The following is a 10,567-nucleotide window of genomic DNA, read 5'->3' as shown; positions in this document are numbered from 1 at the left end:
GAAGTTAGAGGATAGAAATGCTCTACTGTCAGAAGAACGCAACGAATTGGTAAAGCACACACACACACGCACACACACACACACACACACAGACACACACACACATACACACACACATACACACATACACACACACACACACACACACACACACACACACACTCACACATACCACACTCACGCACGCACACACACGCACACACAGACAACATCAGATTGAGCACACATCACTCAACACGGCACTACACAGCGACACAGTATTGTGAGCGTTTGTATGAGCAGTCTGTTTCTTTTTATGTCAGTGCAGTGGTGGCCTGTTGGGTGAGTGTGGAAATTAGACTGCTATTAGATTTGAGGAGACATGAGCAGATGGTCAGCAGTGCTCATCGCCGCCTCAGCAGCCCACCCACCAACCTCTGGGTATCACGTATGTCCCCAGACGTCCTATGTGTATGGTGATGTGTCCTGAACTGTAATGACTACAGTGTAATTAATGGCTGTGCAGCACAGTGAGCAAAGTCCTACCGATTGAGGCCTGTGAGGCATATATTCCCCCTCGTGATATTACGTGTGTTAGTGTTGTGCTGTCAGAAGAAGCGGGGAAGGAAAAAGCATGTAGTTCTCAGCATATAAGCCTGCAGGTACTCAAAAGCCCCCAAGGCACAGACCGGACATCTCAGTGTGGGCCTACCCACCCCACCAGGTGAAGCAGCCAAGGGGATGCAGTGCACCCCCACACAAGCACGGTCCCAACCAGAAAATGGGCAACCCCAGCACCAGGGCCCTGGACCATGCACACAAAGAGAAGAAGCCTGGAACTCTCTGGAACACAAGGAATTAAGGTCAGAAACAAACTCAGTTACTCGCCTCCCTCAATGCTACCCGGAGCATCTCCTTCCCCCTCAGAGCCCCACGTGCTCCACCTGCCAAGCAAGGTATGAACACCAAACATCGCAAAGACCAAAATCACTCATGTGTTGTTTGAGAATGTCGGTAGACTCCCAGTTCCTTTGACTCACAGCTGTACTGAGCATATCAATTTGTGGATTAAATACCAGGTTGACGTCTCCTCCTATTATAGGAGTGGTGTCAGAGTGATCTGAAAGTGAAGTGAAGATGTAATAAAAAGGAGGGCCTATCAACATTTAGTGATCCATATTTTGAAAACATAAATTAAGTATTATAAATCCACCTTCTGGATCTGTAATACTGTTGCTAATGGTCAAGTTTATTTTTCTGCTAATTAATATGGCTACATGTCTCTGTTTTACCGTATTTACCGCACTATAAGGCGCACGTAAAATCCTTAAATCGTCACAAAAATCGACAGTGCGCCTTATGTATGAATTTTGGTTTGTGCTTACTGACCTCGAACCAGTTTTATGTGGCACACTATGCTCAAAAATCTGTCAAAAAAAGATTTTTAGTGCCACTTTTTGGAGCATTACGGTTACCGTTGCCAGGAGCCTCGCGGAGTAATACGTACTGTGCTTCAACACAACATTACCGTGTTGTGTGTGTATAACGACTCCAAAATGGCACCCGCGAAGAGACACGCTTACGAAGCTGATTTTAAACTTCGAGCAATTAGTTATGCAGAAGAGAATGGAAATAGAGCAGCTGCCAGACAATTCGGCATTAATGAGTCCATGGTGCGCAAGTGGAGGAAGCAAAAAGATGACCTAAAACAAGTAAAGAAGACCAAAAGGAGTTTCCGAGGGAACAAGGCGCGATGGCCGCAGTTAGAGGACAAAATTGAACAGTGGGTTATTGAACAGAGAACAGCAGGTAGAAGTGTCTCTACAGTCTCTATTCGACTCAAGGCAACAGCGGCACGTGACATGCAGATCAACGACTTTCGAGGGGGACCTTCTTGGTGCTTCCGTTTGATGAAAAGGCATAATCTCTCAATCCGCACAAGAACTACTGTCTCACAGCAACTGCCAAACGATTACAAAGAAAAGTTGGCCATTTTCAGCACCTACTGCCAGAATGAGATCACTGAAAAGAAGATCCGGCCAGAACACATCAATAGCATGGACGAGGTCCTCCTCACCTTTGACATCCCCGTGAACTGTACTGTCAAGAAAACAGGCACCAGTACAGTATCTATACGCACCACAGGGAACGAGAAGTCATCCTCCACTGTAGTTCTGGGCTGCCAAGCTAATGGCCAGAAACTACCACCCATGGTCATTTTCAAGAGGAAGACTTTGCCAAAAGAAAAGTTTCCGGCGGCGTCATCGTAAGGCTAACTCAAAGGGCTGGATGGACGAGGAGAAGATGAGCGAGTGCTTGAGTTTATGCAAGAGACCGGGTGGCTTTTTCCACAAATCTCCGTCTCTTTTGATCTACGACTCCATGCATGAAGCAAACTAATTAACATTCTATGTGACAAACCTCAGAGCGTTCATGTTTAAAGTAACTGGTGGGGTGTTGAATGTTCGCTAAATCGCTGTGTGTGTCTGTCTGCTTGTGTATGTACCTGTGCTGTGTGATTGTGAAGTAAATCACAGCATTGGAGGCAGCGCAAATACAATGAGTGCAGAGAGAAATGGTGTGAAAACTGAGATGTGCAGCCACCAATGAACCATTCGCAAGTGACGTTATATCAACAACAACAAACAAATAGCGGGGAATTTAAGAAAAAACAACACGAGAAAACAGGCTGTGGTCATTAAACCAGCATGAATTGTTCTGTGTAGACATGTCTATTAAACAGGGAAAAGGATATGGAAAAGAATGAGAAGGAGGCATTAGTATAGCTACAGATGGTCTAGTCACGATAAAGCTGCCACTGATGCACAGTTTATAGACCACGGTGACAGCTCGGGAGCCTCCGTGGATGAATCTCTTTCAGATCAGGAACAGGACTTTGCATTGCTCCAGGATCTCTTTGAGAAACCGAAGTTTGTTGCTGTCAGCTCCCAGCCATGGCTCTACACCAGCTCTTTCTGTTTAAAGTTTTCCAATTTGGGCACAGTTGGTCTGGGTCTGCGTCCATCAGCTTGCTTACGTCCCAGATGATGGACATAATGGAAGCTGATGTTTTACCATGTGGAGTTTGAGGTGGATCTAGATGTAATGTCTCACTGTAGTTTGCAGGTCCTTTGCTGCCTTCTCTAGGATGCCTCCAGGCCTAGCATGCTGCAGGCCTGGAGCTCGGCGACAGTTTCCTTGATTTTTTAAATTTTCGTCTGAGATCTGGGTCATACCGTCGCTGAGGGATTACCCCGACTCTCCCCGGCCACAGCAGTGAGTGTGTTCACCTGCGGCTGGCTGAACTCCACGGACTTACGCAGCACCTGAAAGTCTTTATGCAAGATTTCCAGTGGGGGCAGGTATATGTCAAAGCTCGATGGTTTTTTTTATCTATGGACACCAAAATCTCCATCATGTTGCTAGTCTGAGGAGAAGCCCGTTCCAAACATGTTTCCTTTGCTGCTGGATGTAGTCAGTGCCTTGTTTCCCCATAACAATGGACCTGAAACACTTGCAGGTATACTGCTTCTACTGTCCCGGTCTTCTTTGTGGTCCTCCAGAGTGCTTAAGTTGGTTGAAACACAGTTTTCAAGCTGTATAGGAGTAAGTTGGCAGAGAAAGCTAGTGACTGAAATGTTCTCAATCAGTAGCACGCCGGGTCTCGTGTTAGCTCCTCCTTCCCTTTATTGTCCTAACTCTAACCCAGGCTGATCCTAACTAATAAGGCAGCTACACCTGTAGAGGGTAATGTTGAGTAAATTAATTGTTACATTCCACCTTATGCAGCTAATGAACCGCAACTCATGCAGTGCCTCTCCAGCCCAGGAAACAAAATATGGAGCTTGAAATGAGACAGTAAGCTTAATGGACTCCAATCATAAGAACTACAAACACTGTAGGGCACTGTCACCCTAATGTTATCTTACCTGGGGCTAATGAATTACTTGATAAAATCCTTGTCCTCTTCCTGCCTGTATGCTTTTATTTTTCGTGTGTTCTGTAGTTGAAGCGCCTGAGAGAGGCCGAGAGTCAGTTTCTTCCTCTTCTGGACAAGAACAAGCGTCTGAGCCGCAAAAACGAAGAGCTGGCTCTAGCGCTGCGTCGACTCGATAACAAGCTTCGCTTCGTCACCCAGGAGAATCTGGAGATGGTAACTATGGTAACCTCTGACTCTAACACGCCCTATTCTGTATCAGTCAAACTGGTGATGGTGTTGGAATTGATGTGATGTCCAGCTTCCACACGCAGTTACTGCTTTTTACCAGCAGGTGTCAGGATTCACTCACACTTCAGGGTTTAGGTACTTCATTGACAACCCAATTACAAGACTGAAGTTTAATTTGTCATTTTATTTGCATCTTTCACCTCTTACACCAATGATCCAAAAGACTGAATGATCCCGATTATAAACCAGGACGCTGCTGGAAGGCTCTCGGCCACGCTTGACCCTGGCAGGACTCTTGGTGTCTTGTAGAATAGAATAGATCTGTATTGTCACTGTTACAAGAACAATGAAACACAGTTTGGCATCTCTCCGTTGGCAGGATGTAGATTTACATTCAGTTTTTGGATAGGAGAGGAAGATAAGACAGACATAAGTTTAAGGGTACCTACTGAGGGAGTGTGTGTAACACACAATAGCGTAACACAGGCTACACAGTAACACAGGCATTTACACAAAAAAGATATGTACAAGTTATACATACAAAGGAGTACATACGCATACACACATACATACCTACCTATATACACAAACATATACACAGAGATATACGTACGTTTTAACAATTAATGTAAATCTATCTCATATACAGGGACGCCTCTGAAACAAAGTGTCGTCCATTCTTCAAATTTCTGTCCCTGGATAAATGAAAATATTCTGAATTTTAGGAAATATTGTCGCAAGTTAGAACGTTTATGGAAGGCTTCCAAGCTCGAGGTTCATGGGATACATCTCAAGGAATCAATTTCCTCACTTAATGACATGATAAAAAAATGCTAGAACTGAATTTCAAAAAAGAACCATCCCAAAGTGTTGTTTGATATCCCTCATGTACCAGTCTATACTAAATCTGATTGTAATGAATTTTTGAACTATTCTGTAAATAAAGTGGCTGCCATCAGGTCTATTATCTCTCCATCATCCTCTCAGTATCACACTGAAAATATCAAAATGATCATCTGTGTCAAAGTCGAGTGTTACATAAGTTGAAACGGCCGCAATTTTCTTTGTGGGCTCTTTCTTAGCTTCTCGTCCGTAAACACTCTTGTCCGAAATACTTTGCAGTTTATTTTGAAAAATCTCAACAGGATCTTCAGCTTTATTGTGAAAGGTTTATGTGGAAAATAAACAAGCCACATGATGGTTTTACCATCGTTGTTGCTGATGACAACGCATAAAAACAGTCACTTGTCCACTGTAGTGTGGTTATATTAAATATAAGAGAAAAATAGAGCTTTGGGAAATTCTACAGTGACCATCAAAACCATGAAAAAATATTGCTGTAAACTGTTTATTTTACCACAAAGCAAACAGTAGCGTAATATGAAACCATAGACGTTTTTATATCATTACATCGAACAGCCCTAGTTATAGTATACTTTATTCAAACACAGTGAAACAGTGCTGCATCAGCTGCTGAGCATTTCTTCCACATCTATTCATTTTAGTTATATTTCTATATGAAAGAAAAGACAACCCATCATGGCCGAGCACTTGGTGACAGTGAGCATGAAAAACCATCAAACAGCAATCAAATACTTTAGCGTACCATTACTATGGTAACAGCCATGCTTTTGTGGTCCACAGAGGAGGCCAAGTTCATTAAATGATCTGGACCGCAGCCACTCCACCAGTTACCATGGTTACAGTCAGGACGAGAGAGAGATGGAGTTTCTGCGGTTACAAGTCCTGGAGCAGCAACACATCATTGATGACCTGTCCAAGGTACCCATACCACTGATTCAGTTCAGTTTGTATAGCGCCAAATCACATCAGGAGTTGCCTCAAGGCGCTTTATGTTGTAAAAGAAATACCCTACAATAATACAAATAAACCAGAGTAAATCTCAACAATCATATGACTGCCTGTGAGCAGCACTTTGGCGACATTGGGAAGGAAAAACTCCCTTTTAACAGGAAGAAACCTCCAGCAGAACCAGGCTCGGGGAGGGGCGGGGCCATCTGCTGTCAACAGGAAGAAGCCAAAGATTAATAATAACTAGTAATTAAATGCAGAGAGTTGTATAAAAACATAGTGAGTGAAGAAGAAACACTCAATGCATCATGGGAGTCTCCCAGCAGCCTAAGGGAGGATTCAGGGTCACCTGGTCCAGCCCTAACTATATGCTTTAGCAAAAAGGAAAGTTTGAAGCCTGATCTTTAAACAATCCAGGGTCTACCCTGTCTCCTGCCCTAAGACAGCTGTGATAGACTCCAGCCCCCCCTCCCCCTCACGACCCTGAATTGAATAAGTGGAAGAGGGGGATGGATGGATGGATGGATGGATGGACACACATAAGCCCATATGTGTTCATTCATAGTTTTGATGCCTTCAGTGAGAAACCACAATGTGAAAAAACCCATTAAGTGAGCAACTGTGTCCATACAGACGACAAGTAATACTGTTACTGCTCCTACTAGTACTACACACACTCACACATTTATACTTGTACTGCAGTTCAGTATTTCACTGTAATAAGACTTAGTTTGTGTTTACAGGCTCTGGAGACAGCTGGTTATGTGAAGAATGTGATTGTAAGTATTGAATCGTAATACAGTTGTTGGTGTGTCCTGTGTGATGGGTTGTGAGCTTTGTATCGAACATGCATAGAATCAGTGATAACCCTGAGAGTAAGATCTTTCTGTTAATAGTGAAACATGCTGCTGTCTGTCTGTAGGAGAGAGACATGTTACTGAGGTACCGGCGTCAGGAATCGGGGAGGAGGAAACGGACCTTCAGAGCCTGCAGGGTGAGGCCAGGCCTGTACCCCGATATTTCTTTGTTTGTGTGTGACGAAGCCAGGTTTATTCTTTAGCGAGTTGTTTACCTATTGAATCTCCATGAAAACCGAGGCTGACCAGCTTACCTGGTCAGAAGCAGGTGACCCTCAGCATTTCTTTCATGTGCAGAACGCTTTCAGTGTGATAGATGTTTTGTGTGCAGCTTGTTCCTGAAAGCAGCAAATGACGCCCTGCTGCAAAGCTCCAGCAGCTCAGACTGAATGTGCATCCCATTACGTAAAGTGAAGTTGGAGCGACGTCTTTTATAAGTCATTTTTGGACCTCCAGTTTTGGTCCACTGAGAGGGTCCACTGTAGCACCAGGTGACAACTTCTTTTTAAATGTCTGCTTAATGTTGTCGTCAGTAGAAACGACGTGTAGGGGCTATTTATGGCACATTGAGGAGGATGGAAACCTCAACGTTTACATTTGCTGGAAACCCACAAACACAGACCAGTACCTACTCCCCACTTGACTTCCACCACCCTCTGGAACACAAACTTGGGGAAATCGGGATCCTGCAACCCTGGAAAAACATCCCCTCTAAGCCAGAAGGGGAAACAAAGGAACACACATGTAAAGAAAGCTCATAAACATGTGGTTACCCCAGCTGGGCTTTCATCAAATCAACTAAGATGCACAGGAAAGACGGTCAGACACCAACTAGAGAGGATCAGAAGGACAAACAGAACAACTGTCATCCCTCATGTGGCAGGTTTATCAGAGAAACTCAGGAGAGTCTTCTCCAAGCACGGCATCCCAGTGTACCCAGCCACACACTCAGACACAAACTGGTTCATCCCACACACAACCTCAACAATGTAGCGTAGCTGTACAGTGTAGGGAGGAGTGCTCAGACCTCTACACTGGAGACACCAAACAGCCACTTTATAAACGCACAACATAGAAGAGCCACCTCCACGGGACAAGGCTCGGCTGTACTAAAGGACAAAGGTCACTGCTTTAAGGATGCAAATGTTCACATGTTGGACAGAGAGGACAGGTTTGAAAGAGGAGTAAAAGAAGCATCTGTGTCCACTGTGAACGGCTATCTTTGAACAGAGGGCGGGGCTTACCACACCAACTGTCTGCCATCTATAATCCAGTTCTGAGATCCTTCACAGAGACCCTAACGCCCACTCACATGGGTGAGTTGATCTCAGTAGGTCACATGACTCACGATGGTTCAGCTAAACCTCTGCTAATAGCATCTACACCTTTTTTCACACTTTGGCTCCTGTGATGAGGGTAATGATCAAATAAGGGGCACGCCACTATTTGGTTTTGCAGCTGAAGAAGCGTCTTGGATGAAACTTGAAACATCTTCAAGAAACTTAAACGAGTCCAGTCGCTTGTGTTTTTACAAGCTCCTTAAATTAAGTCACCATGGTGACAGACATTCAGTGTTTTCTGAATAATGATTGAAATATTAAAAGGTCACAAACTAAACGTCGTTTACTAATTCCGAGTCTTCTCCTGTCACAGCTCCATCAGTAATTAGCTTTGACCAATCAGGTTACAGCCCAATCATCAGATTTCGATGATTTCATGTAAACATACTGAGAGCTGGTTGGACCAACTCTGGTCAGCTCTTCTGGACCAGAAATCAGATCTCTGATGATCTGTAAAGCATCCTGAACTGGGCGTGATGTAGAAAAATGGAGGATGTGTTGATGGTGTTATGGCACTTTGTGGTGGGTTTTCAGAACTACGTTGTGTCTCTGTGTGTTGCCTGCAGGTCATTGAGACGTTTTATGGCTATGATGAAGAGGCGTCTGTGGATTCTGATGGCTCGTCTTTGTCCTTTCACACTGACAGAACTCCAGATACTGAACCAGACGAGGTACGCACACACATGTACACACACCCACTGTTTCCAAAGGTGAGGACATCCAAACGTGTTCTTAAGTCCAGTGGGATGTAAAAGGAAACAGCTGGTAGTTTCTGACTCTTGGAACAGACAGCGCTCAGCCTTTGATGGAGAGCCGACAGAAAGACAAAACCTTCAAAGATCCACCTTTGCTAGATTTTAAATAATAATTCATATAGTAACAACAAAACATCCTTCAGGTACTTAAGTTGTAACCTGCTTAAGCTGCCAGTGTCTATAACAGGGGTGTCCAACTCCAATCCTCGAGAGCTACAGTTCTGCAGCTTTTAGATGCATCCCTACTCCAACACAGCTGAATCAGATGGTTGGATTACCTCTTCAGCATCCCATCAAGTTTTGCAAAGGCCTAGGAACAAGCCATAAATTTGATTCAGGTGTGTCGGACCAAGGATGCGTCTAAAAACTCTCGAGGACTGGAGTTGGACACCCCTGATCTATAAACAGTTAACTGCATCAGTCCTAATAGAGTCATTAAATTAAAAACAGAGCTGAGTTTATTTCTGAAATAGCTTTTAAATCGGAAGTGGCACGATATTAGCCATGTTTTTTATACGTCCAGCAGCGACTTGCAAGTGTCTGATTGGCTGATATGTGTGTAGTTGTGCATGATTGGTTGTGCTATCTGTATTACGTTTCATGATGACAGCAACAATGAGAGCTTGAGACTGTTTCAGTTACTGCTCTGACTCGCTGGTCTGAAGTTGGGGTTTTGTGTGTTTTAGTTATGCGTGCATGAGGAGGCGGAGCTTCGTTACCGTCAGCTGACTCAGGAGTACCAAGCGCTGCAGCGAGCGTATGCTCTGTTAGCGGAGACGAGTGGCGGAAACTACGATGCAGAGAAGGAGATCAAGGTGACCCCGGTGGGGGCACAGAGGGCTGCATTAGCTGCAATGAAGCAAGGCACTAACAGGTTGACGGTTGTATTCTTTGTGTTTCAGACCAGAGAGCAGCTGCTGAGTGAGATCAGTCGATACCAGAGCAGAGTTTCAGATCTGGAATCAGCGCTGAAGCAGCAAGGACTGGTAACATGCAAAACTGTTGAGTTTCTAAAACGCAGAAAAATTACAGAAGGATAAAACCAAGAGGAGGCAGGTGAATGAGAATATTATCTGCATTCTGATTGGTTCTAGGCTAGAATCCTGCAATAAAGGGGTGTGTCTTCAGGCTAGTCAAAGAACCAATCAGAGCCATACAGAGGTAGAGTAAACTACAGTTGTACTCCATAGAGAGCCAGCAGGAGGCACAGCTGTGATACAGTCTCCACTCACAGTGACAGGCAGGTCGTAGCTCCTCCTCGAGCTCTGACCTTAACGTCTGGAGAAAGAGGCAAAACCTTCATGTTGGTGCTTGGTGGGTGTAAAACCTCCACATCCAACAATTTGGTGTGTCCAAAGCGCTGTTTTTCCTGTAGGTTGAACCTCTACTGCACATGCCCAGAGTTACACAACATTACAGCTCCATCAGCTGCCATTTCTGCTGGTGCAAACGATTGGAGAGGTAGTTCAGGAGAGCACGCCCTGACTTTTCTTTTTCTTTTTCTCTCATAAATATGGATAAAGGTGAGAGGAAATCTTTGAATGCTTGACCAGATCCATGTTCATCCTGAAGATCTGTTAGACCAGGGGCCAGCAGCCTTTCTGATGAGTGCCATCTAAAATTTCCTCAGAAGTCAATGTGCATTAGCAATAAATT

General features: G+C 44.4%; 1 protein-coding gene across 1 annotated transcript in view; it reads left to right on the top strand.

Moving 5' to 3' along the window:
- jakmip3 (Janus kinase and microtubule interacting protein 3) overlaps window positions 1-10,567 on the top strand; it is a 50,859-nt gene that overhangs the window by 22,017 nt on the left and 18,275 nt on the right. The window contains exons 12-14 of the mRNA XM_042224755.1: window positions 2,890-2,909; window positions 9,693-9,726; window positions 9,814-9,897. Coding sequence (XP_042080689.1) covers window positions 2,890-2,909; window positions 9,693-9,726; window positions 9,814-9,897 — 138 coding nt within the window. The remainder of the gene's footprint in view (window positions 1-2,889; window positions 2,910-9,692; window positions 9,727-9,813; window positions 9,898-10,567) is intronic.

This window comes from Haplochromis burtoni, unplaced genomic scaffold (assembly GCF_018398535.1).
Source record: "Haplochromis burtoni strain Fernald_Lab_line unplaced genomic scaffold, NCSU_Asbu1 Contig_148, whole genome shotgun sequence".
Classification (NCBI taxonomy): domain Eukaryota; kingdom Metazoa; phylum Chordata; class Actinopteri; order Cichliformes; family Cichlidae; genus Haplochromis; species Haplochromis burtoni.
This window is presented reverse-complemented; position numbering and strand designations above follow the sequence as displayed.